Source organism: Tachyglossus aculeatus, chromosome 7 (assembly GCF_015852505.1).
Source record: "Tachyglossus aculeatus isolate mTacAcu1 chromosome 7, mTacAcu1.pri, whole genome shotgun sequence".
Taxonomy (NCBI): Eukaryota; Metazoa; Chordata; class Mammalia; order Monotremata; family Tachyglossidae; genus Tachyglossus; species Tachyglossus aculeatus.
The window spans coordinates 11,486,225-11,513,453 of record NC_052072.1 but is presented as its reverse complement, the minus strand read 5'-3'; the positions used below and the strand labels follow the sequence as shown (position 1 = coordinate 11,513,453).

The window sequence follows — 27,229 nt, the reverse complement described above, 5'->3', positions numbered from 1 at the left end:
TTGGATATTCGTGTAGAGCTATAATTAAGCCCATAAGGTTAGCCCGAGCAGAGACTCGATTAGCTGAAATATCGCTTTAGATGTTCTTACAAAGGTTTGCATTGTTTTCTTTTAATATCAGAATATATTTTATTGCCATTTCTGCCCTCAAGGGAAATGAAAAAGGAAATGGGGGAAATTAAAATCACCCAAATAAGGCGCAAATATGAATAAAAAAGTGAAAGCATGACGCTTTTAAATTTGGTTACAAAGTTTCATTTGTTACGTGGAAACATCATGTAACCTTGATTATGAAGAAGGGGGTATGCATGTCCTGATGGGAGTTTTTGTTGACTTTTACAGCCTGTAGCGGCGTGCGCCATGCCAGTAATGAAGGGCTGGAACATACTGACAAACTCTGAGAAGTCCAGAAAAGCCAGGTATTTTGCTCTCCCTACATGCACCCTCCTTTCACCTAACCTACTTAAATGTCCGTCTCCTGGACTGTCAGCTCGTTATGGGCACTGCTCACATCTGCGAACTCTGTTGCATTTTCCCAAGCGCTTAGTAGAGTGAGCTGCACGCTGTAAGCACTTAATGAATAGCATTGATTGTCATCTTTTGCCCAAGATTTGCTTTACAGACCTAGGGATAATTTGGAAAGGAAGCTCCACTGTCTCTTCCACCCACCCATCAATCCATGATATTCATCGAGCACTTACTGTGTGCAAAGCACTGCACCAAGCACTTCTGAATTGGTGGATACAATCCCCACCCACAAGAAGTTTACACTTCCTGTGGGAAACCTGACATATTTGGCTAAAAAAACCCAAAACCAAGGCCTTTTTTATTTTAGCGGGCCACTTTTTCATAATTCATTGTCCTTAGATTATCAGGTGGAAACCGTTTTTTTCTTTTTTTTATGGTACTTGTTAAACACTTACTGTGTGTCAAACCCTGTTTTAAGCATTGTGGGGAGATACAAGTTAATTAGATTGGACTACAGTCCACAGCGCCTGTATATATGTATATATGTTTGTACATATTTATTACTCTATTTATTTTATTTTATTTTACTTGTACCTATCTATTCTACTTATTTTATTTTGTTAGTATGTTTGGTTTTGTTCTCTGTCTCCCCCTTCTAGACTGTGAGCCCACTGTTGGGTAGGGACTGTCTCTATATGTTGCCAGCTTGCACATCCCAAGCGCTTAGTACAGTGCTCTGCACACAGTAAGCGCTCAATAAATACGATTGATTGATTGGGCACAGTCCCTGTCCCGCATGGGGCTTATAGTCTAAATCGGAGGAAGAACTATTTCACTTTGCATTGCAATTTTACCACCATGACTTCCCGCTTACATATGCATTAGAAACATTTCCCACCCTATTTCTAAAACACAGGTGCCCATTGAAAATCAGGCAGGAATGTAGGTGGGTTGGGGTTTTTTTTTTGTTTTTCTTTGTTTCTTTTTTAATTTTAATTTTTATAAGTTGTTACTGAATGCTTCAGGACCTTGGTTTCAAAAAGTATAATAACAAGTGGAAAGAATAAAATCATTCTATAGAAATATAATAAACAGTAGAGAAGCAGCGTGGCTCAGTGGAAAGAGCACGGGCTTTGAAGTCAGAGGTCATGGGGTCAAATCCCAGCTCCGCCAGTTGTCAGCTGTGTGACTTTGGGCAAGTCACTTAACTTCTCTGTGCCTCAGTTACCTCATCTGTAAAATGGGGAGTAAGATTGTGAGCCCCCTGCGGGACAACTTGATCACCTTGTAACCTCCCCAGCAGAACAGTGCTTTGCACATAGCGCTTAATAAATGCCGTCATTCTTCTTCTTCTTCTTCTTCTTCTTCTTCTTCTTCTTCTTCTTCTTCTTCTTATTATTATTATTATTATTATTATTTTTATTAATATTATTATTATTAATAATAATAATAAACAGTGGCCACACATTCAGAAGGTCGGTACTGGAAGGATCAACTTGATGGTTGTAGAATTCCTCAGGAGAATGACTCTGTAAAATTGAAGTTGATAGAAATAGTATTCCTTTATTTAATGTTCTGGTTTATTATGCCCTAACAGGGAGGGTGTGATGGAATTCTTATTAGCAAATCACCCACTGGACTGCCCCATCTGTGACCAGGGAGGTGAATGCGATCTGCAGGTAAAGTCTGTAAATGCGCACCTGTGTGTTTTCTTAGGGTTTCCCCATTAGCTACCGCAACTCAATTCAGCTTTCCCTTGGATCTAATTTAGGACCAGTCGATGATGTTCGGCACCGATAGAAGCAGATTTTTAGAAGGAAAACGGGCTGTGGAAGATAAGAACATTGGCCCTCTGGTGAAGACCATCATGACTAGGTGTATCCAATGTACCCGATGCATCAGGTAATGTCTTTGTTTCTCTTGCCCTGGGTACCAACTTCCTGCCTCATTTAATCATCAATCGTATTTATTGAGCGCTTACTGTGTGCAGAGCACTGGACTAAGCGCTTGGGAAGTCCAAGTTGGCAACATATAGAGACGGTCCCTATCCAACAGTGGGCTTACAGTCTAAAAGGGGGAGACAGAGAACAAAACCAAGCATACTAACAAAATAAAATAAATAGAATAGATATGTACAAGTGTTTACAAACAAAAGTTAATGTTTACAAACCATGATCGCCCAGAGAAAAATCATCGTGTTAACACAAAGCCCACGCCACAAGGGGTTCCCCTCGAATATAAGTTCTGTAAATTCTTTTTTATATATTTTAATGGTATTTGTTAAGGGTTTACTGTGTGCCAGGCACTGTACTGAGCGCTGGGATAGATGCCAGCTAACCACATTGGATACAGTCCGTATCCCACATGGAACTCACGGTCTTAATCCCCATTTTGCAGATGAGGTAAATGAGGCACAGAGAAGTTAGGTGGCTTGCCCAAGTCACAACAGTCAAGTGGCAGCTCTGGGATTAGAACCCAGGTCTTTCGCACTCCCAGGCCCCTGTTCTGTCTATTAGACCACACTGCTTCTTGCTGTGGGCAGGGACCGTGTCTGCTAATTCTGTTGTATTGTCCCCTCCCAAGCGGTTAGGACCATGTTCTGCAAATTGTAAGCACTCAGTAAAGAATAATAATAATGATAATGATATTTCTTAAACACTTACTATGTGCTAAGCACTGGGGTAGATACAGAGTAATCAGGTTGTCCCACGTGGGGCTCACAGTCTTAATCCCCATTTTACAGATGAGGTAACTGAGGCACTGAGAAGTGAAGTGGCCTGCCCAAGGACATGCATCAGACCTGTGGCGGAGCCGGAATTAGAACCCACATCTTCTGACTCCCAAGCCTGTGCTCTCTCCACTAGGCCACGTTGCTTCTCTGCTTAAATATCGATTCCCTCTTCCAGCTTGTATGTTGCACCCCACTGGCTCTCTGCAGCAGCATTAGAGAAGCAGCGTGGCTCCGTGGCAAGAGCCCCGGCTTTGGAGTCAGAGGTCATGGGTTCAAATCCCGGCTCCGCCACTTGTCAGCTGTGTGACCTTGGGCAAGTCGCTTCACTTCTCTGGGCCTCAGTTCCCTCATCTGTAAAATGGGGATGAAGACTGTGAGCCCCACGTGGGACGACCCGATCGCCTTGTACCCTCCCCAGCGCTTAGAACAGTGCTGTGCACATAGTAAGCGCTTAATAAATGCCATCATTATTATTTACTGGAACCAAATCCTTAGAAGACAGAAAAAAAACCAAAACACCCCAAAGGAGAAGAGCTAGGAGATGGAGGACTTGTTCTCCAGGGGCTAACGGGACAGTATTGGCCAGCACAGAACCGAACTAGGTGGCTACAGTGATGAATAAAGCTGAACTGTGAAAGCCTGAATGTTGTTGTTGTTGTTAATAATTGTGGGATTTGAGTTCTCACGATGTGTCAAGCACGGTATGAATTGTATATGTATATATGTTTGTACATATTTTTTGACTCTATTTATTTAATTTATTTGTACATATCTATTCTATTTATTTTATTTTGTTAGTATGTTTGGTCTCTGTCTCCCCCTTTTAGACTGTGAGCCCACTGTTGGGTAGGGACTGTCTCTATATGTTGCCAATTTGTACTTCCCAAGCGCTTAGTACAGTGCTCTGCACATAGTAAGCGCTCAATAAATACGATTGATGATGATGATGATGATATGAAACTCTGGGGGAAATACAAGATAATCAGGTCCCACGTGGGGCCTACAGTCTAAGTAGAGAAGCACTTAGTACAGTGCTCTGCACACAGTAAGCGCTCAATAAATACGATTGATTGATTGATTGGAGAAGCAGCGTGGCATAGTGGATAGAGCGTGCATGTGGGAGTCAGAAGGTCATGGCTTCTACTTCTGGCTCTGCCACTTGTCTGCTGTGTAACCTTGGACAAGTCACTTCACTTCTCTGGGCTTCAGTTACCTCGCCTGGAAAATGGGGATTGAGACTGTGAGCCCCACGTGGCACAGAGACTGTATGCAACCCGATTTGCTTGTGTCCACCCTAGTACTTAGTACAGTGCCTGGCACATAGTAAGCGCTTAACAAATCCATCATCATTATTACTATTTCATTCATTCAATTGTTAACTATTGGGGGGGGACGGGTATTGAATAACAGAACTGAGACACAGGTAAGTTGTAATAATAATAATAATAAAGATGGCATTTGTTAAGCGCTTACTATATGCAAAGCACTGTTCTAAGCAGTTGTGACAAAGTCAGTAGGAGGGAGAGAAAACACAGGTTTGAGCCCCGTTCTACAGGTGAGAAAATGGAGGCACAGAGCAGCTAGGCGACTTGCCCCAGGGCACACGTCAGACAAGTGGCAGAGCTGGGCTTAGATCTCAGGTACCCCAGACCCCCGTTCTTTCCTCTAGACCGCGCCGCTTCTCTTGTTGATGTTGAATGGAAAATGGGGTTGGGGTGATGTAAGACCCTAACTGCCCAATTTCCCGTACATCTGTAATTTTATTTAAGTTTGTATTTTAAGGCCCTGCTGAGAGCTCACCTCCTCCAGGAGGCCTTCCCAGACTGAGCCCCTTCCTTCCTCTCCCCCTCGTCCCCCTCTCCATCCCCCCATCTTACCTCCTTCCCTTCCCCACAGCACCTGTATATATGTATATATGGTTGTACAGAATTATTACTCTATTTATTTATTTATTTTACTTGTACGTTTCTATCCTATTTATTTTATTTTGTTGGTATGTTTGGTTCTGTTCTCTGTCTCCCCCTTTTAGACTGTGAGCCCACTGTTGGGTAGGGACTGTCTCTATGTGTTGCCAATTTGTACTAACCAAGTGCTTAGTACAGTGCTCTGCACATAGTAAGCGCTCAATAAATACGATTGATTGATTGATTGATTTCTCTGCTAGAGGATTGACTCCCTGAAGGCAGGGACCATGTCTACCAACTCTTGTACTCTCTGAAGTGCTTAGTTAGTAACCAGTCAAGAGCATTTGAGCACCTATTTATTACTCTATTTATTTATTTATCTTACTTGTACATATCTATTCTATTTATTTTATTTTGTTAGTATGTTTGGTTTTGTTCTCTGTCTCCCCCTTCTAGACTGTGAGCCCGCTGTTGGATAGGGACTATGTGTTGCCGACTTGTACTTCCCAAGCGCTTAGTACAGTGCTCTGCACACAGTAAGCGCTCAATAAATACGATTGATCGATTGATTATAGAGCACTGTACTGAGCACTTGGGAGAGAGAACAGTAGTTACCAGACATGATCCCTGCCGTAGAGGAGCTTCCAATAATCTTGATTGAAGGATCGATGGGAGCAGTAGGTAGAGAGGATTCAGTTAACCTGCCCGTTTGTCTTCTCTCCTCTGGGGTGGGAGCGGCAAACTGGAGAGAAGCAACCACGTCCCCAGGACCGGTGTTCTCTTAGCGCAGGTCGGGGCCGAATTTCTACAGGTTGCCGTCGCTGAAAATGGGCAGGGGCCTTTCCAGTACGTTGTTTCGGTAATCAAGAAATTCTAACTGTTGCCATTTGTTATGGTATTTAAGCACTTACTATCCACTGAGCTATACAAGCTAACCAGGTTGCACACAGTCCGTGTCCCACATGGGGTTCCCAGTCTTAATTCCCATCTTACAGATGAGGTAACTGAGGCACTGGTAAGCGAAGCGACTTGCCCAAGGTCCCGCAGCAAGCTAGTAGTGGAGCTGGGATTAGAGTCTGTGCCCTTCTGGCTTCCGGGTCCGTGCTCTATCCGCTAGGCCACACTGCTTCTTACAGAAGCAGTGTGGCTCAGTGGAGACGAGCCCGGGCTTTGGAGTCAGAGGTCATGGGTTCAAACCCCGGCTCCGCCAATTGTCAGCTGTGTGACTTTGGGCAAGTCACTTAACTTCTCTGGGCCTCAGTTCCCTCATCTGTAAAATGGGGATTGAGACTGTGAGCCCCACGTGGGACAACCTGATCACCTTGTAACCTCCCCAGAGCTTAGAACAGTGCTTTGCACATAGTAAGCACTCAATAAATGCCATCATCATTATTATTATTATTCTGAACGATGTCCTATTTTTTATTACCCTCAGTAATCATTTATTTTTTACTTATATTCATGCCTGTCCTCCCTTCTAGACTGTCAGCTCCTTGTGAGCACGGAACAAGTCTACTGACTCTTTTGCGTTATACCCTACCAAGCGCTCAGTGCAGTGCTTTATACGCGGGAAGGGCTCAATAAATTGATCGATTACCCCTTACCCATATTTACATTGACATCTTTTTCCCCCATCTCTGAAAAATGAAATCTCCTAATTATTTCTGCCCCGACTGACGTAGTCCTTTTTAACCGTTTTTTAGAATTGAAGAGACCCGTCACTCCTAATACCGACAGAGTTCTTTTCATCCCCTAGGTTTGCCAGCGAGATTGCAGGAGTAGATGATTTAGGAACGACAGGCCGAGGAAATGAGATGCAAGTTGGCACGTACATTGAGAAGATGTTCATGTCTGAGCTGTCCGGGAACGTGATCGACATCTGTCCCGTGGGGGCCCTCACCTCTAAGCCCTACGCTTTTACTGCTCGTCCCTGGGAGACCAGGTAGGGATCCTAATGACTTTGGACTGCCTTTTAGACTGTGAGCCCACTGTTGGGTAGGGACTGTCTCGATATGTTGCCAACTTGTACTTCCCAAGCGCTTAGTACAGTGCTCTGCACACAGTAAGCGCTCAATAAATGCGATTGATTGATTGCCTTGGGTGTTCCTCCTTTCCACTTCACATTTCGTAAAAGTTTGAAATTTCTCAGGGGTATTCTAGCCTTCATTTTATCTCCCTGTGGTCTCTAATATTCCCTATTTCAAACTGTTATTAAAGAAGAGGTTTGTTTTTTTTATTACACCTATGCCTGTTCCATGCATAATTAGGTTGAACTGTACTGTAAAATAGTGACTTCCATGTCAATTCAAATCAAAGCGAAGCAGTGTGGCTCAGTAGAAAGAGCATGGGCTTGGGAGCCGGAGGTCATGGGTTCTAATCCTGGCTCCGCCGTTGGGCAAGTCACTTAACTTTTCTGGACCCCAGTTACCTCATCTGTAAATGGGGATTAAAACTGGGAGCCCTATGTGGGACAACCTGACCCCCTTGCATCCCTCCCAGCGCTTAGAACAGTGCTTCGCACATAGTAATGCCATCATTATTATAAATATTGAAATTAGCATCCTTTTCTGTTCTCCTAGACTATATTGGTAAGTCCCTGGGGCAAGTCACTATTGGCAAGGCCAGCTTTAGAAATTTTATGATCTGGCCTCCAGCTTTAATAATGATTGTGGTATTCCAAGATAATCGGGTTGGACATAGGTTCCTGTCCCACACAGGGCTCACAGTCTCAATCCCCATTTTACAGATGAGGTAACTGAGGCACAGAGAAGTGAAGTGACTTGCTCAGGGTCACATGGCAGACAAGTGGTGGAGTCGGGATTAGAACCCAGGTCCTTCAGACCCCCAGGCCAGTACTCTATCCACAAGACCACTCCACTTCTCTAGCTTTGTCGGTTGGGTTTTCCCTCTTGAAGACTGTTATAAACTAGAAGGTTACTAGAGGAAAAGTTAGAGGTAAGGGGGAAAGATAGAAATATTAGATGGCTCACTCCCAAGCATAAAAGTGGATGTTCTTCTAGACTGTGAGCCCACTGTTGGGTAGGGACCGTTTCTATATGTTGCCAACTTGTACTTCTCAAGCGCTTAGTACAGTGCTCTCCACATAGTAAGCGCTCAATAAATACGATTGATTGATTGATGTTGAGAATAGCCCTCATGTGGTTTCCCCCATACCCTTGGCACCGTCAGAAACAAAATTCCCTTTGTTCTTCACTCGGCATTTTACTCAGAGCGCTGTTTGGGAATTCGAGGGGATTCTTCCGGCAACGTGTGTGTATCCTGGCTAGAATGAAGAAACAGCTCTATGTATGGTGGCAGGTGAGGCGCATATTACAACACGAGCTTTACTGAAAGTGGTATTTTGTCCAGAATATAATCTCCCTCAAGTTCTTTGAGAACTGAGGGGTTTGTTGGTCTAACCCACCCTTGGCATTTCCTGTTGAGTTCTAAAGTTATTCTGAGCTTGGAGTTTCGAATAGGTAGTCCTCCATTCCAATATCTTTATTGTGACTCAAAGACAATCTGTGAATTTCCGATTTAATGTGAAAGTAATTTATAAAATTAAATTTGCGGTTGCTCTTCACAGAAAGACAGAATCCATTGATGTGATGGATGCGGTTGGCAGTAATATTGTGGTAAGCACAAGGACTGGAGAAGTGATGAGGATTTTGCCAAAGATGCATGAAGACATAAATGAAGAGTGGATTTCTGATAAAACTAGGTATGTGGTGTGATTATTTTGCACCCATTTGAAAGGGAAACTTTGTAATTAAACGGAGACTCAATAGTAGATTGTCTACTATAATATTTTGCACCCATTTGAAAGGGAAACTTTGTAATTAAACGGAGACTCAATAGTAGAGTAGATTGTCTACTATAAAGAATAGGCTGGGATCTAGATTGTAATTCTAGCTTTCCCTTTGATTTGGCAAGCAACCTTAGGAAAGTGACTTAATATACTTCAGTTTCTACATTTGGAACAATGAGGATAATAGTATCCGACAGCTAATGTTAATGGCATTCAGGGTACGTAAAGGAACTCTCAAATAAATATTAACAAGCATGTTTTATTCTAGACAACCTAATGGATTTCTCGTAACTACTTCCATATTCTTAGCAGGCTGTTCAGACCCAATAAAAGACGTTTAATTTTAAATTCAGTGTAATTTGGAGAAAGATCTATTTCTGTCTGGTATTTACGAACACGCATCGTCCTGAACCACTTGCGGCCCTTTCTCTTGGTCCGAGAGGGTAAATAAAGCGTGATAGTCATCGTTATCACTCAGGAAAGCTCTGCTATTTGTGCTAATTTTTCTGTGGTCCAGATTTTCCTACGACGGATTAAAACGTCAGCGACTTACCGAACCAATGGTCAGAAACGAAAAGGGGCTTTTGACGCACACCTCGTGGGAAGACGCCCTTTCCAGGGTTGCCGGACAGGTAAGATGATTTGTTGATATTGAAGGACTGTAGTCTCAGAGCTGGGTCGTGGCTAATGAATCAGTCCTATTTATTGAGCGCTGACTATGTGCAGAGCACCATACTGAGCACTTGGAAGAGTGCAACTCAACAGGATCAGCGGGCATGTTCCTTGCGCATAGCGAGTTTAAGGTCTAGGGGAGGAGTGAACATTGTTGGCAGCCCATAAATGACCTCCTTCCCCCGATACTAACAGTCTTCTCCCTTTCTAGTTGCAGAACGTTCAAGGCAGTGACGTAGCAGCAATTGTTGGTGGTTTGGTGGATGCTGAAGCCTTGGTATCCCTCAAAGACTTACTTAATAGACTAGACTCTGATGCACTTTGCACCGAGGAGGTCTTCCCTTCTTCAGGAGCCGGGTGAGCCCTCGAGAGCCAAAATGTAGATTAAGTCGCTCTGCTCCCTTTCAAATGGGAGCGGATTACATCTAGGACATAGCGGTACTTGGTCAGCTATCACCCCGTAAACCTCTAACCCAGCCAGGGTTATTGCTTCCCTGGGGAAAATCTGGGAAAAATCAGGTGTTTCACCGTGGAGACCTTTTCTTCTAATTTCTCCCACTTCGTCTCCTCTGGTACGAGACGCTTTACTATAATTCTTTCCGTGTCTTTTGTGTCCCTAGCACAGACCTGCGCTCCAACTACCTCCTTAATACAACAATCGCTGGTGTGGAGGAAGCGGATGTGGTGCTTCTGGTTGGCACAAATCCACGCTTTGAGGCTCCGCTGTTTAACGCAAGAATTCGAAAGAGGTTAGTGATCCGTGATGGAAAACGAGCCTGTTAATGGCGACGGCCTCTTCTGCGGTACATTTATAAAACAATTATTAGCCAGCTGCTAAACGGCTGGACGTTACTGGGGTGATTAGAGCAGATCACTTGGAAGAGAACAAAAATATCTAGAAATTAAGGGGCCTACCTGATTAGGTTTTTCTTGGAAGTCTCTTTGTGGTTTTTGAAAGGTGGTTCTCTGCGTCATCCTTTTAGTCACATCAGTGGTGACTTGTGTGCAAGTTTTGGAATCTGCCAAGAGAGCAGGATTCCATCTTTGAAGAAATGAAGAGGAAATGTAGTAATAGTATTTATTAAGCACGCACTGCAGGGAAGGAATAACCGAGCCCACTGTTGGGTAGGGACTGTCTCTATATGTAGCCAACTTGTACTTCCCAAGCACTTAGTACAGTGCTCTGCACATAGTAAGTGCTCAATAAATACGATTGATGATGATGATGATAACCGCGTTAGGAATTAGACACAATCCCTGACCCTGTAGTAGAATGACCAAAACTCAGAGAGGATAGTTTTTCCAGATTCCTGAATGCTGAGTCTCTCCAGGCCAAAGACTTGTCTCGAGTGGATTTCTTTGTTTTCATACTGATTTGCTTCTTTGCAGACTTTACCCTTCCTTCGTGCAGGCCTTCCTTAACCCTTTGTCGGTACTTTATTTATTCAGCCGTATTTGTTGAGAGCTTACTCTGTAGGGAGCACTCTACTAAATGCTTGGAAAGTACAGTTCAGCAATAGAGACAATCCCTGCCCACACTGGACTTACAGTCTAGAAGGGGGAGACAAACATCAAAACAAGTAAACAGGCATCAGCATAAATAAATAGAATTATAGATATGCACATAAATGCATTAGTGCTGTGGGGCGGGGAGAAGGGGCGAAGAGCAAAGGGAGCGAGTCTAGGTGATGCGGAAGGGAGGGGAAGCTGTGGAAAAGGGGGCTTAGTCTGGGAAGGCTACTTGGAGGAGGTGAGCCTTCAGTAGGGCTTTGAAGGGGGGAAGAGAGGTGGTTTGGCAGACTTGAGGAGGGAGGGTGTTGCAGGCCAGAGGTAGGACATGGGCCAGTGGTTGACGGTGGGACAGGTGAGGTGGTCGTGGCTTCTAATCCCAGCTCTGCCAACTGTCAGCTGTGTGACTTTGGGCAAGTCACTTAACTTCTCTGTGCCTCAGTTACCTCATCTGCAAAATGGGGATTAAGACTGTGAGCCCCCCGTGGGACAACCTGATCACCTTGTAACCTCCCCAGCGCTTACAACAGTGCTTTGCACATAGTAAGTGCTTAATAAATGTCATTATTATTACTATTACGGTATGGAGAAGCAGTGTGGCTCAGTGGGAGTCAGAGGTTGTGGGTTCAAATCCCGACTCCGCCACTTGCTAACTGTGGTACCTTGGTAAATCACTTAACTTCTCTGTGCCTGTTACCTCATCTGTAAAATGGGGATTAAGACTGTGAGCCCCACGTGGGACAACCTGATTACCTTGTATCTTCCCCAGCGCTTAGAACAGTGCTTGGCATACAATAAGCGCTTAACAAATACCAACATATTTATTATAGTAAGTGCTTAACAAATGTCATCAAAAAACAAAATGGAGGCACAATGAGAAGGTTAGCAGCAGAGGAGGGGATTGTGCGAGCTGGGATGTTAGAAGAAGGTTACGGGCTTGTGAGACGGGAAGGAAGGTTGTGCCGTCCACAGTGACGGGGAAGTTCAGGAGAGGACAGGGTCTGGGAGGGAAGATAAGGAGGTCAATCTTGGACATGTTGAGTTTGAGGTGGTGGGAGGACATCCAAGTAGAGATGTCCTGAAGGCAGGAGGAGAAGCGAGCCTGGAGGAAGGGAGAGACAATGGGGGAGGAGATAGAGCTTTGGGTGTCATCCGCTTAGAGATGATAGTTGAAGCCGTGGTTGCGAATGAGTTCTCCAAGGGAGTGAGTGGAAATGGAGAATAGGAGTCCCAGAAATGAACCATGAGGGACCCCCTACAGTTAGGGGTTGGGAGGGGGAGGAGGAGCCCGCGAAGGAGACTGAGAAGGTGAACGACCGGAGAGATAAGAGAAGAGGACGGACTCAGTGAAGCCAAGGTTGGATAATGTATTGAGGAGAAGGGGATGGTCCACAGTGTCAGAAGCAGCTGAGAGGACGAGGAGGATTAGGATAGAGAAGGAGCCGTTGGGTTTGACTTTAAGGAGGTCGTTGGTGACCTTTGAGAGGGCGGTTTCAGTGGAGTGAAGGGGGTGGAAGCCAGATTGGAAGGGGTCCCGGAGGGAGTTGGAGGACAGGAATTGGACACATGTAGACGACTCGCTCACGGAGTTTGGAGAGGAAGGGTAGGAGGGAGATGGGGGTGATAATGGGGAGAGGGCTGTGGCATCAAGGGAGGGGTTTTTTTAGGATGGGGGAGACTTGGGCATGTTTGAAGGGCGTGGAGAAGGAGCCATTGGAGAGTGAGCAGTTGCAGATGGAATTTAAGGAGGGAAGGGGCGAGTTTTTATAAGGTGCGAAGGAATGGGGTCTGATGCGCATGTGGAGGAGGTGGCACTAGAGAGGAGGCAGGATATCTCCCCTGGAGATACTGCTGGGAAGGATGGGGAAGTTGAGGGGAAGTGGGGGTTTGGGGCAGCTCAGACCTGATGGTGTTCATTTTCTTGATGAAATAGATGCCCAGATCGCTGGGGGCGAGGGATGGCGCCCTGGCACAGAAACAATGATTCTGTGTGGGCCACTGCAGCAAAATCCAGAGCCGGGGGAATAGTTGAACCGGAATGCACAGAGCCAGACCCCAGAAGTCAATGCACCTTCCTCCTCCTCAACCAAGTCTTAAAAAATAAAAGAGCAAAATTCACCTATTGTACGCTCCCAAGTGCTTAGTGCAGTTCTGCGCAAATAGGGAGCAGTCAATAAATCAGATTGATTGATTCCCCCAAGTGTCAGTTATACTCTTATGCTCTTCAACTCTTATACGATTGATGGGCGTGGACACTAAACAGTGCTTGGCGCATAGTAAGCACTTAACAAATACCATTATTGTTGTACAAATGTGCAGGAATTCACAGAGAGAGGGATCCCTTCCATTTGTAGAGTGGGTCCTTTTTCATTTACCTTGATTTCATTAGTTTGCCCTTTCAAGATTCTCTTTCCTTATCTTGCATGTCAATATTTGTATGTGGCTTTATCTTATTCACAAGTTTAGAGTTTGTTTTTTAAAAAAAGCAGCCATTGTGCTAGTTTCATTAGGATTGGTAATAGTTAGAGAGGTATTGTCATTTTTGTCATTCCAGCTGGCTCCACAATGAGCTGCAAGTGGCTCTTGTAGGGACTCAAGTAGATCTGACTTACCGATACGATCATCTGGGAGATTCCCCCAAGATCCTGCAGGACCTTGCTTCCGGAAGCCATCCGTTCAGCCAGGTGCCCTTTGAAATCCTTTAATAATAATAACTGTGGCGTTTGTTAAGCGCTTAACAAGCGTACTTCCAGTGTGCCAGGCTCTGTACTAAGCATGGATGTGGAGACAAGTAAATAGGGTTGGACACAGTCTCTGTACCACATGGGGCTCCCAGTCTCCCCGTTTTGCAGATGAGGTAACTGAGGCACAGAGAAGTGAATTGGCTTGCCCAGGGTCACACAGCAGACAAGTGACGGAGCTGGGGTTAGAACCCCCGACCTTCTGATTCCCAAACCCGGGCTCTTTCCACTGTGCCATGCTGCTTCTCGTAGTTACTGAAGCTTCCCACACCCAGTTCTGCTAGACCACGTTTTCAATAAGCTTTCTAGATATAACACAGTGGGAGGATTAGGGCCTGACGTTATTATTATTATGGTACTTGTTAAGCACTTATTCGTGCAAAGCACTGTTCTTAGCGCTGGGGTAGATACAAGTTAATTAAGCTGGACACATTCCCTGTCCTACATGGAGCTGTGGGTCTTAATCCCTAGTTTACAGATGAGGCAACTGAGGTAAAGAGATGTGACTTGCCCAAGGTCACCCAGCAGACGAGTGGCAGAGCCGCATTAGAACCCGGGTCCTTATAACTCCCAGGTCTGTGGTCTATCCACTGGACCACACTGCTGTGTTGCTATTACAGGACCCACAAATTGACACAAGCTGATTCAGTGCAGGAAGAAACAATCGTGTGCTTGTAGGTGACGTCCATCTGGGGTGATTCTACTAAACAGCCCGGCCTCAGCCTTACTGCACTGTGTCATATGGGACTTTGGGATTCTGCAACTGTGCAGTATTTGATACAGTGAGCCAGCAATGAGTGACACAATCAATCAGTCAATCAGTCGTATTTATTGAGCGCTTACTGTATGCAGAGCACTGTACTAAGCGTTTGGGAAGTACAAGTCGGCAAGTATTTGGCTAGGGTGGCCGACACAATTTGTTTTCCACAAATGACAGTCGTGGTGGTACCTTTGACCCATCTGTCCCCAAATCTATTATCAAGCAAGGGAATTTGAATGTAAAATGCAGTATAAAGCACTTGGGAAGTGCAACGGATGCGCGAGACTGCGTCCAACCTGTGTCTACTCCAGCGCTTAGTACGGTGCCTGGCACATAGTAAGTGCTCAACAAATACCGTAAAAAAAGAATAGAAGAAGGGTGTCTTACAGGAGGTTAATCGCAGTGATTGTATCGACATTGTATAGAAATGAATGGGGGGTGTCCCAGACCTCGGGTGGTGGAATGAGGGTGGGTAAACGAGGCGCATCTTCCTCATTTCTGTCCCTTCTTCTCTCCCAGGTCCTGAAGCAAGCCAAAAAACCGATGGTGGTTTTAGGCAGCTCGGCCCTCCAACGCAGCGACGGAGCCGCCGTCCTGGCCGCCGTCTCCACCCTGGCCCAGAGTGTCCGCGCCAGCAGTGGAGTCGGCGAGGACTGGAAGGTTATGAATATCCTCCACAGGTCTGTTGTCCAACTTCTCTGGGAAGCTAGCATCGATTCTTCCGGTAGGAAGCCGGCCGCTTTATCTCTGGAAACCCCTGTCACGCAAAGCCGTGGAGCCCCGAAGTCTTCCTGTCTGTGGGAGAGGAGATTTCGGGTCCTGAACGAAAGCCCCGTGCAGGGAGAGGAATGGCTTGATTTGGGAGCGGCCCTGCCTCGACTTCCCAGATGCAGCTAGGACTTTTGATGTTGAGAAGGGCAGAGTTAGAATTGAAATTTGGACTTGCCTTTTTGCCCTGCTGCCTTGTTTGGCCGTATTTTGGTTGGGCAGCTGGAGACAGCTGCGGATTATTTACCTGATAAAGGATAAAACACCCTTTACTGTTTTAAAACGCACACCCAGAGACAATTGGATTGGGCTCAGTCAGTCCATCGGGCAATCGGTATTATTTATCGAGTGCTTACTTTGTGCACCGTGGGCAAGGAACTTGGCTACCAACTCTGTTACAGTGTACTCTCCCAAGTGCTTAGTACAGTGCTCTGCACCCAGTAAGTGCTCAGTAAATACGATTGATTGATCTGATTGCGGAGCACTGTACTTGAAGACAGACAGTAATCTTTCCATAAGGGATCCCTGCTCCGATAAAGGTGTCGGATATTCTCCTGCCACTGTCTTGCAGGGTGGCAAGCCAGGTCGCGGCTTTGGATCTCGGTTATAAACCCGGAGTGGAGGCCATCCGGAAACACCCACCCAAAGTGTTGTTTCTCCTGGGAGCAGATGGAGGCTGCGTTACTCGCCGGGATTTGCCCAAAGATTGCTTCATCATCTACCAAGGTAACTAGCGTCGATCACTTCAGTTACAGTGGGATCAAAGGAAACAGTCATGTTCACTGTATTTTTAAAAATCCAGGAATTACCCATTCCGCTCAACATGTGTTGCTATTTGCCACCATGAAGTAATAATTCTGGTATTTGTTAAGGGTTTACTATGTGGTGAGCATTAGCGTAGATAGAAGATAATCGTCAAACATAAATAAGGGGAATCCTGGCAGGCTCAGGGAGTCCCCCTTCTCACTCCCGGGAGGAACACATGCAATCGTTCCCCTAATAAATGGGGCTGGGCTGCTGGGCTGCTGGGACCTCTGGAGCCAAAGGTCATGGGTTCTAATCCCAGCTCCGCCACATGTCTGCTGGGTGACTTTGGGCAAGTCACTTAACTCCTCTGGGTCTCAGTTACCTCATCTGTAAGATGGGGATCAAGATTGTGAGCCCCACGTGGGACAGGGACTGTCTGACCTGATTAGCTTGTATCTAACCCAGGGCTTAGAAGAGTGGTTGGTGCAAAGTAATCGCTTAACAAGTACTATTATTTGTTATCGTAGTTATTATTATTATTATTATAGCTGTGCCTTCCAAAGTGAGTTTTCCTTTGGTCTCGGGCACATTTCAACCTGGTGTCATGGACCGGAGAAGGCCAGGACTCTTGGTAGTGAAATTGTTTCTGTCCCATCTCCCGCTCTCGTGAGTGTGTACCTCTGGTTGGGCAGGTGTGGAAGTGAGTTAGTGACTGGGAGGTCCTGGTGATTCTATAGGAACCTAAGAGGAACTGGACTTGGAGGCGTCCTGGGCATCAGGGGAGTGATCGTGTGGGCAGACCAGAAATAAATAAATAAGACTACCGTACGGAGGAGCGGTCTTTATCCCTTCTGCACTGCAGCAAGGAATTTCCTGTAGAGGTCCGCTACTAGGGTAGCACAAATCAGTTCAGAAATCAATAAAGTGTCTTTCCTGGACTGAAGCTTTAGCTTTTCTTGTGTCTCTACTATAATGATAATAATAATTAATCATCATCATCATCAATCGTATTTATTGAGCGCTTACTATGTGCAGAGCACTGTACTAAGCGCTTGGGAAATACAAATTGGCAACATACAGAGACAGTCCCTACCCAACAGTGGGCTCACAGTCTAAAAGGGGGAGACAGAGAACAAAACCAAACATACTAACAAAATAAAATAAATAGAATAGATATGTACAAGTAAAATATGTACAAGTAAAATAAAAAATAAATAAATAAATAAATAAATAAATAAATAAATAAATAAAATAAGCTAAATAAATAAATAAATAAATAGAGTAAGAAATATGTACAAACATATTGTACATGTTCGCAATGTTGCGAACATATTATGTTCGCAACATTGCCAAGATCCGCCCTTTCCTCTCCATCCAAACCGTTACCCTGCTCATTCAAGCTCTCATCCTATCCTGTCTGGACTACTGCACTAGCCTTCTCTCTGATCTCCCATCCTCGTGTGTTTCTCCACTTCAATCCATACTTCATTCTGCTGCCCAGATTATCTTTGTCCAGAAACGCTCTGGACATATTACTCCCCTCCTCAAAAACCTCCAATGGCTACCGATCAGTCTGCGCATCAGGCAGAAACTCCTCACCCTGGGCTTCAAGGCTGTCCATCACCTCGCCCCCTCCTACCTCACCTCCCTTCTGTCCTTCTACTGCCCAGCCCGCAACCTCCGCTCCTCCACCGCTAATCTCCTCACTGTACCTCGTTCTCGCCTGTCCCGCCATCGACCCCCGGCCCACGTCCTCCCCCGGGCCTGGAATGCCCTCCCTCTGCCCATCCGCCAAGCTAGCTCTCTTCCTCCCTTCAAGGCCCTGCTGAGAGCTCACCTCCTCCAGGAGGCCTTCCCAGACTGAGCCCCTTCTTTCCTCTCCCCCTCGTCCCCCTCTCCATCCCCCCGTCTTACCTCCTTCCCTTCCCCACAGCACCTGTATATATGTATATACGGTTGCACATATTTATTACTCTATTTATTTATTTATTTATTTATTTATTTTACTTGTACATTTCTATCCTACTTATTTTATTTTGTTGGTATGTTTGGTTCTGTTCTCTGTCTCCCCCTTTTAGACTGTGAGCCCACCGTTGGGTAGGGACTGTCTCTATGTGATGCCAATTTGTACTTCCCAAGCGCTTAGTACAGTGCTCTGCACATAGTAAGCGCTCAATAAATACGATTGATTGATTGATTGATTGATATATACATATATACAGGTGCTGTGGGGAAGGGAAGGAGGTAAGATGGGGGGGATGGAGGGGGGACGAGGGGGAGAGGAAGGAAGGGGCTCAGTCTGGGAAGGCCTCCTGGAGGAGGTGAGCTCTCAGCAGGACCTTGAAGGGAGGAAGAGAGCTAGCTTGGCGGATGGGCAGAGGGAGGGCATTCCAGGCCCGGGGGATGACGTGGGCCGGGGGTCGATGGCGGGACAGGCAAGAATGAGGCACAGTGAGGAGATTAGTGGCGGAGGAGCGGAGGGTGCGGGCTGGGCTGGAGAAGGAGAGAAGGGAGGTGAGGTAGGAGGGGGCGAGGGGATGGATGGGCAGCCTTGAAGCCCAGGGTGAGGAGTTTCTGCCTGATGTGCAGATTGATTGGTAGCCACTGGAGATTTTTGAGGAGGGGAGTAACATGCCCAGAGCGTTTCTGGACAAAGATAATCCGGGCAGCAGCATGAAGTGTGGATTGAAGTGGAGAGAGACAGGAGGATGGGAGATCAGAGAGAAGGCTGATGCAGTAGTCCAGACGGGATAGGATGAGAGCTTGAATGAGCAGGGTAGCGGTATGGATGGAGAGGAAAGGGTGGATCTTGGCAATGTTGCGGAGCTGAGACCGGCAGGTTTTGGTGACGGCTTGGATGTGAGGGGTGAATGAGAGAGCGGAGTCGAGGATGACACCAAGGTTGCGGGCTTGTGAGACGGGAAGGATGGTAGTCTCGTCAACAGAGATGGGAAAGTCAGGGAGAGGACAAGGTTTAGGAGGGAAGACAAGGAGTTCAGTCTTCGACATGTTGAGCTTTAGGTGGCGGGCAGACATCGATGGAGATGTCCTGAAGGCAGGAGGAGATAATTATGGTATTGGTTAAGCGCTTAGTATGTGCCAAGCACTGTTCTAGGTGCTGGGGTAAATACAAGGTACTCAGGCTGTCCCACATGGGGCTCATAGTCTTAATCCCCATTTGACCGATGAGGTAACTGAAGCACAAAGCTGATAAGTGGTGGAGCCGGAACTAGAACCCATGCCCTCTGACTCCCAAGCCCGTACTCTTTCCACTAAGGCACGCTGCCTCTCTACTAAGCTGCTTCCACTAAGGTTACTCCCTCACTAGGCCTGAGTCCAGAGCTCTGCCCACAGTAGATGCTCCATAAATACCCTTGATTGATTGATTAACCGGCAGGGACTGCGTCCAATTTGATTTGCTTGCCTCCACCCCTGCACTTAGTACGGCGCCTGGCCCATAGTAAGTGCTTCACAAATACCACAATTATTATTATTAACTGTCATACACATCTTGGACCTCACAGAGACTGGCTTTTTTCTTCCTGGGGTCTCGGCCTTCCCCAGGCAGGCACGGTGGTGTCATTCTCTGTGACCCCAACTGCCCCTTTTCAGGTACTTGTGACAGACCATTTATAGGAATGGTAACATGGATTTAATTTTTTAAATTTGAAGTCATAGCTCAATTAAGGCACTAAAAAAGGCCAAGACCTTCCTTTTGTTTAAGTAGCAAAATCCAAGCCCGTGGCAGCTTTTAGCAGACACCCAGCAAAACCTGATCCGCCCGTTTGCTCTCCTCCGGCAGGACATCACGGTGATGTGGGAGCCCCCATGGCTGACGTGATTCTCCCAGGGGCGGCTTACACGGAGAAGTCCGCCACGTACGTCAACACCGAGGGGAGAGCTCAGCAGACCAAAACCGCGGTGACCCCGCCAGGCCTGGCCAGAGAAGATTGGAAAATTATCCGCGCTCTTTCCGAGGTAAAGATTGGAGGGGTCTCCAAGTTGGTATTCTGGAGTGAGGGTTGATTGAGGCTGTGGGAATATTTTCAGAAACACGGGAGGTAAAAGGCGGGGGTAATCGCTACTTCTTGCTTCTCACCTTTCACATAAAGGAAGATTCAGCCCGTCAGAGCATGTCCGTGTGAAGTTATTACTAGGTAGCTTTCCAAGAGGAGAAAAATGAAGTATTCTTCTGGCCTAAAAATTTTCTGCTCCAAATGTTTGCTCTGGAATCATGCAAGACTGTAAGCTTATTGTGGGGCAGGGAATGTGTCTGTTAAATTGTTGCATTGTACTACTCTACCAAGCTGTTAGTACAGTGCTCTGCACATGGTAAACGCTCAGTAAATACGATTGATTGATTGATTAATTGATTGCATAATGCCAAAAGAAATACGAGACTCATTTTTCAATGAAAAATAAGTAGTAAAACTGTCAGTTTATAGATAGGAATCCATGTACTCTTTAGGTGCAGGTCCTCTTTGCCCAGATTAGCGAAGCCACCTCAGTCGATCGAGCAGTGGTATTTATTGAATGCTTATTATGTGCAGAGTACTAAGCGCTTGGGAGAGTACAGGTAGGCCCGATCCCTGCCGTCAGGGATCTTACAGCCCAGAGTGCCTCGTCAATCTCGAATTCGTAAATGGCGTGAGGTGTAGTTTATTTATAAAGAATTGCCAAGATTTTGGTGTGTTGCACATGAATGGGGAAATAACAACAGAAATTGTATGGGCATCTAACTTATTGATTTCGACCCAGTCTGCACCCTTTGCTCCTCTAATGCCAGCCTACTCATTGTTCCTCACTCTCACCTCTCTTGCTGCCAACCTCTCGCCCACGTCCTGCCTCTGGCCTGGAACACCCTCCCTTTTCACGTCTGACAGACAATGACTCTCCCCACCTTTAAAGCCTAATTGAAAGCACATCTCCTCCAAGAGACCTTCCTTGACTACACCCTCGTTTCTTCTCTTCCCACTCTCTCCTGGGTCACCCTGACTTGCACCCTTTATTCACCACCCCAGCCCCACAGCACTTAGATACGTATCCCTAATTTATTTATATTAACGTCTTTGACCCCCTCTAGTCTGTACGCTCATTGTGGCAGGGAATATTGCTGGTAGATCGTTGGGTTGTACTATACCAAGTGAGAGTACTAAGGTAGGGTGTCCTGCGTGATGAATAGGATTGATCGATTGATTTCAGTCTTGGGTCCTGTTGTAGATAGCCGGCTTGACCCTCCCGTATGACACCCTGGATCAAGTGAGAAATAGATTGGAAGAAGTGTCCCCGAATCTGGTACGATACGATGACGTAGAGGGAGCCAATTACTTCAGCCAAGCAAATGAGCTGTCCAAGGTATAAAATCTTTCCGTATACGTGACTTCCTTTGACTCGTATGCCTAATCGGGGAATCCTAATTGACTAATGTGTGCTCGCTCTGTCGCTCTCTTGTCAGTTGGTGAATCAGCAGCTGCTCGCCGACCCTCTTGTTCCACCCCAGCTCACAATAAAAGACTTCTACATGACAGGTACTTGGCCGACGGCCCCCGTCTGACCAAAGGGGAATCCATTCCCTGTCAGTCGAGGTTCATGGGAACAAATAAATTAGTAACTAATGCTCCAGAAGTGTCATGACAAGACTTTCTGCCATGTCACTGCTGTTCCATCCAGCGGTGGCTGTTTGGGTAGGAAGTTGGTCGTGATATAAAAAGGTTGGAGTGAGTCCTGCCTTCCCGTTTTGAGAAGCAGCGTGGCTCAGTGGAAAGAGCACGGACTTTGGAGTCAGAGGTCATGGGCTCGAATTCCGGCTCCACCACAGGTCTGCTGTGTGACCTTGGGCAAGTCACTTAACTTCTCTGAGCCTCAGTTACCTCATCTGTAAAAATGGGGATTAAGACTGTGAGCCCCACGTGGGACAACTTGATCATATTGTATCCCCCCAGCGCTTAGAACAGTGCTTTGCACATAGTAAGCGCTTAACAAATGCAGAAAAAAAAAGGGTAATAGTGTGTGGTTCTACAGGGGCAGATGATCTAAATAGTTTCATGTGAATAATACACTTAGGTCTCGATTATCCCGAAAGAAATCCAAATGCCCACGTAGTATTTCTTCCGAGGGTCTGAATCTGGATTATCTGTGGGTGTAGGCCCAGCCTAAACAACGGACAGTTTACTTGGTTTAAATCCAATATTAATAACTGCAATTCTAACTGTATTTTCTGCCTCTGCATACTGTGGAGGGTAGCCACTACCGATTGGCCAGCTTCCCGTGGTGGCTTTTTCTGGCTCCATATCGGGATTTCAGTCCAACGGGCAGTAATAGCCATCTGACCTGCCTTCTGTTGTCAGTCTTCTCTACACCTGGGCTCGGTGGGGTGGAAAGGGCCGGGGCGGGGGGTGAGAGAAATGAGGTGGGGATAGGGGAGATTGCAGCAGCTCTTTGTTGAACGGGCAGCCCGTTGACCAACCCCTCCTGCTTCCCTCCGCTGAGGACTTAGCTTGCCCTCGCTCCCGGGCGCTGGGCCTGTAATGGTAGGATCGGGCATCTACCTGGAAGCAACATGGCCTAGTGGATAGACTGTGAGCCCACTGTTGGGTAGGGACTGTCTCTATATGTTGCCAATTTGTACTTCCCAAGCGCTTAGTACAGCGCTCTGCACATAGTAAGCGCTCAGTAAATACGTTGATGATGATAGGGCACAGGAATCAGAAGGATCTGCGTTCTAGTCCTGGCTCTGCCACTTGTGTGCTGGGAGACTGTGGGCCAGTTGCTTCACTTTTCAGGGCCTCTGTTAGCTCATTTAAAATAATAATAATGGTATCTGTTAAGCACTTACTACGTGCCAGGTACTGTACTAAGCAAGCGCCGGATAGAGGTGAAGACTGTGAGCCTGTCGTGGGACGTGGACTGTGTCCAAACTCATTTCCTTGTATCTCTCCCAGCGCTTAGAACAGTGCCAGGCGTATGATAAGCACTCAACAAGTACCGTAAAGAAAGATTCCACGGGCGTGGAGCTCCAGACACAGCATTTTCAGCAGGCCGTGCCAGTGACTGTCTGCACTGAAGCCGGAGGCGATGCCTCCTTCTCCTTTGCTCAGCTTGAGCGGGGGGTGAGGGGTGGGAGGGGGTGTCCCCACACACTCCTTTGCGTGGACTTTGCATGCGGCACTTGGATTCCTGCCTGAGAATGCCTGGAGGGACTGCCTAGGACCTAGAGTCAGGGGACCAGGGGGCAAATCCACATCTGTGTGACTGCCAAGTCCCGCCCCAGGGTGTATTCGGGGCCGCAGGATTAATCGGCCAAATCTCAAGCCGTAGGGTCTGGGGCTTGGGGCGTAAGAGTCGGTCGTGTCAGACCCCTTGGCCCACTCCCACCTCCCATCCTGTGGCACAAAAACATGTCAAAATACCGTATTCCCCTCTTGAGCAGCGTGGCTCAGCAGAAGGAGCACCTCACCGTACCTCGCCTCACCATACCTCGCTCTCGCCTGTCCCGCCATCGACCCCCGGCCCACGTCATCCCCCGGGCCTGGAATGCCCTCCCTCTGCCCATCCGCCAAGCTAGCTCTCTTCCTCCCTTCATAGCCCTACTGAGAGCTCACCTCCTCCAGGAGGCCTTCCCAGACTGAGCCCCTTCCTTCCTCTCCCCGTCGTCCCCCTCTCCATCCCCCCCATCTTACCTCCTTCCCTTCCCCACAGCACCTGTATATATGTATATATGTTTGTACATATTTATTACTCTATTTATTTATTTATTTTATTTGTACATATCTATTCTATTTATTTTATTTTGTTAGTATGTTTGGTTTTGTTCTCTGTCTCCCCCTCTTGGACTGTGAGCCCACTGTTGGGCAGGGACTGTCTCTATATGTTGCCAATTTGTACTTCCCAAGCGCTTAGTACAGTGCTCTGCACATAGTAAGCGCTCAATAAATACGATTGATGATGATGATGATGATGAGCACGGGCTTTGGAGTCAGAGGTCATGGGTTCAAATTCCGGCTCTGCCAATTGTCAGCTGTGTGACTTCGGGCAAGTCACTTTGCTTCTCTGTGCCTCAGACTGTGAGCCCCACGTGGGCCAACCTGATCACCTTGTAACCTCCCCAGCGCTTAGAACAGTGCTCTGCACATAGTAAGCGTTTAATAAATGCCATTATTATTATTATTATTATTTTCTCCACTCCGTGGCCAGAAAAGATGGCAAAGTTGCTTACCAATTTTAGGTAGATTCAGTTGGTAGAGGGACAGCGTGGCCTAGTGGAACGAACATAGGAGTCAGGGGACTTAGGATTTAATCCTGGCTCTGCCACCTGCCTGCTGGGTAACCTTAGGCAAGTCAACTTAACTTTTCTGTGCCTCAGTTTCCTCATCTATACTATGGGGATTCAGTGCCTGGTCTCCCACCTCCTTAGACTGGAAGCCTCAAGTGGGGCAGCAACTGTGTCTGACTTAATTATCTTGTAACTAGCCCAGCGCTTAGAACCCTGTTTGACACAGAAATTGCTTAATTGACACCATAATCATCATTTCCTTTCAGTGCAAGTTGACTAGTCCAAGGTGACTGTCTGTTGATGTTGCATTTTGCCAGCGACCAGCTAATTTTTTAAATTTTTCCAGTATATTAAGCACTTGATCTATGCCCTGAGGTAGGTGCAAGATCATTAGATTAGACAAGGTCCCTGTTCTACCTAGGGCATACCCCGTTGTACAAATGAGGAAACCGAGTCCCAGAAAAGTTACCTTGCCCGACAGTAGGCCGGGGAAGGACTGAGATTCAATCCTAGATCTCCTAACTCCTAGTGCCATGCTCTTCCCACAAGGCACAGTGCCCCTCTAGATTTTATCGTTTGACATTCCAAAAATATCGATGTGGACAAAGTATCAATCAGTCGGTCGTATTTATTTAGTGCTTACTGTGTGCAGAGCACTGTACTAAGTGCTTGGGAGAGGCCACTAAAAGACACAGTCCCTGTCCACAGTGAGCTTACAGTCTAGAGGGGGAGACAGGTATTAAATTATTCAATCATATTTATTGAGCGCTTACTGTGTGCAGAGCACCGTACTAAGTGCTTGGGAGAGGACAGTACAACAGTAAACAGGCACATTCTCTGCCCACAACGAGCTCATAGTCTAGAGAAGCAGCGTGGCTTAGTGGAAGGAGCACGGGCTTGGGAGTCAGAGGTCGTGGGTTCTAATCCCGGCTCCGCCGCTTATCAGCTGCGTGACTTTGGGCAAGTCACTTAACTTCTGTGTGCCTCAGTTATCTCACCTGTAAAATGGGGATTAAGAGTGTGAGCCCCACAAGGGACAACCTGATTACCTTGTATCTGCCCCAGGGCTTAGAACAGTACTTGGCACCTAGTAAGCACTTAACAAATACCATCATTATTATTATCACCTCCTCCAGGAGGCCTTCCCAGACTGAGCCCCTTCCTTCCTCTCCCCCTCCTCCCCTTCTCCATCCCCCCATCTTATCTCCTTCCCTTCCCCACAGCACCTGTATATATGTATATATGTTTGTACATATTTCTCTATTTTACTTGTACATATCTATTCTATTTATTTTATTTTGTTAGTATGTTTGGTTTTGTTGTCCGTCTCCCCCTTTTAGACTGTGAGCCCACTGTCGGGTAGGGACCGTCTCTATATGTTGCCAACTTGTACTTCCCAAGCACTTAGTCCAGCGCTGTGCACACAGTAAGCGCTCAATAAATACGATTGATTGATTGATTGATAGAGCGAGGGAGACAGGTAGCGATACAGATAAATAAATTCCAGATATGCACATACACCTTCTCCCCGGACTAAATTCTCTTTGTCTTGGCAGATCCCATCAGCAGAGCCTCCCAGACGATGGCCAAGTGCGTGAAAGCCGTGACGGAGGGGGCCCAGGCGGTGGAAGAGCCGTCCATCTGCTGAGGCGGCCCGAGCGGACCTGATCCCGGCGAGCAGTTCGTTGCTCGGGATCACTCCCAAAGACAAAATGCTGTTGCGACTGACCCCCCCAGAGGGTCACCATGCTTCTGAATGACGCGCTCTTTTATTTAAAGCCGGGTGCTGTGCTTGTTCGGAAATTTCCCGCCGCGCCCAAAGAGGTGGGAACGGTGGGCATGGGGAGCGTTTGGTTGTGTACAAACGGCATTAAATTAAATCAATCAATCAATCAATCAATCGTATTTATTGAGCGCTTCCGGTGTGCAGAGCACTGTACTAAGCGCTTGGGAAGGACAAGTTGGCAACATATAGAGACGGTCCCTACCCAACAGTGGGCTCACAGTCTAGAAGAACATCCACTTTTATGCTTGGGAGTGAGCCGTCTAATATTCTTATCTTTTCCCCCCTTCCCTCTAACTTTTCCTCTAGTAACCTTCTAGTATATAACAGTCTTCAAGAGGGAAAACCCAACCGACAAAGCTAGAGAAGCGGAGCGGTCTTTAGTTCGTTAAGGATGTATGGGGGCCTTCTTTTGGGAGAGCAACAGTTTGGTAGCGATGATCTTGCGGAAACCAATACAAGGAAATCTGAAAAGTTAGGGGTGAATTTTGATTCGTCTTCATGCTTCGTTTATAAAAGGCGGGATCCCAAACTACTTCCTGGTGCCAAGTCTCTTACAGCTACAAAAAGTCTCACATAAAGTTACAATTAATGGCCAATTTCATAACTATTGGAAGTATAAGCTATCTGAACGGATAATTGTAATTTTTATTCAGTTTTCGCAACTCGTTGCTCCTGAGAATTGGTATTCAGTGAGCTTTGCTGATATCTGCAATTTCCTCCCCGACCTGGAGCGTTTCGTTTATTTAAAGTAAAACCTTCCTTTATAGTGGAAAATTGTTTTCTTGTTGCTAGTGATTTCCTTCCCCTCTCTCCCCCCAACCAAAAAAGAAAACAACCCTGATGATTTAGGTAATAACAATCCTGTCATAAAAGAGAGCAACACGGTTGAAGGAGCTACAATTTAAATTCAAATTGCAGTCCTATCTTCATTATATTTTATCACAAATCTCGTGTGTGAAGTCAACAGTTTCAGAATTGAAAGACAAATGCACTAATTTTCGTAGCCTTCAGTTGGTAGGAGAAATAATTAAAATAATGTATCGACCGCACGGACCGGAGAGTA

General features: G+C 46.4%; 1 protein-coding gene across 1 annotated transcript in view; it reads left to right on the top strand.

Moving 5' to 3' along the window:
• The window catches only part of NDUFS1 (NADH:ubiquinone oxidoreductase core subunit S1), a 30,209-nt gene extending 3,929 nt beyond the window's left edge, over positions 1-26,280 (top strand). The window contains exons 4-18 of the mRNA XM_038749149.1: positions 343-419; positions 2,066-2,147; positions 2,240-2,370; positions 6,860-7,045; positions 8,690-8,824; positions 9,429-9,543; positions 9,795-9,940; positions 10,204-10,332; positions 13,647-13,776; positions 15,113-15,273; positions 15,933-16,087; positions 19,911-20,086; positions 21,329-21,463; positions 21,564-21,636; positions 25,937-26,280. Of these exons, the coding sequence (XP_038605077.1) occupies positions 343-419; positions 2,066-2,147; positions 2,240-2,370; positions 6,860-7,045; positions 8,690-8,824; positions 9,429-9,543; positions 9,795-9,940; positions 10,204-10,332; positions 13,647-13,776; positions 15,113-15,273; positions 15,933-16,087; positions 19,911-20,086; positions 21,329-21,463; positions 21,564-21,636; positions 25,937-26,028 (1,923 nt within the window). The 3' untranslated portion in view covers positions 26,029-26,280. The remainder of the gene's footprint in view (positions 1-342; positions 420-2,065; positions 2,148-2,239; positions 2,371-6,859; positions 7,046-8,689; positions 8,825-9,428; positions 9,544-9,794; positions 9,941-10,203; positions 10,333-13,646; positions 13,777-15,112; positions 15,274-15,932; positions 16,088-19,910; positions 20,087-21,328; positions 21,464-21,563; positions 21,637-25,936) is intronic.
• The last annotated feature ends 949 nt before the right edge of the window (positions 26,281-27,229 follow it).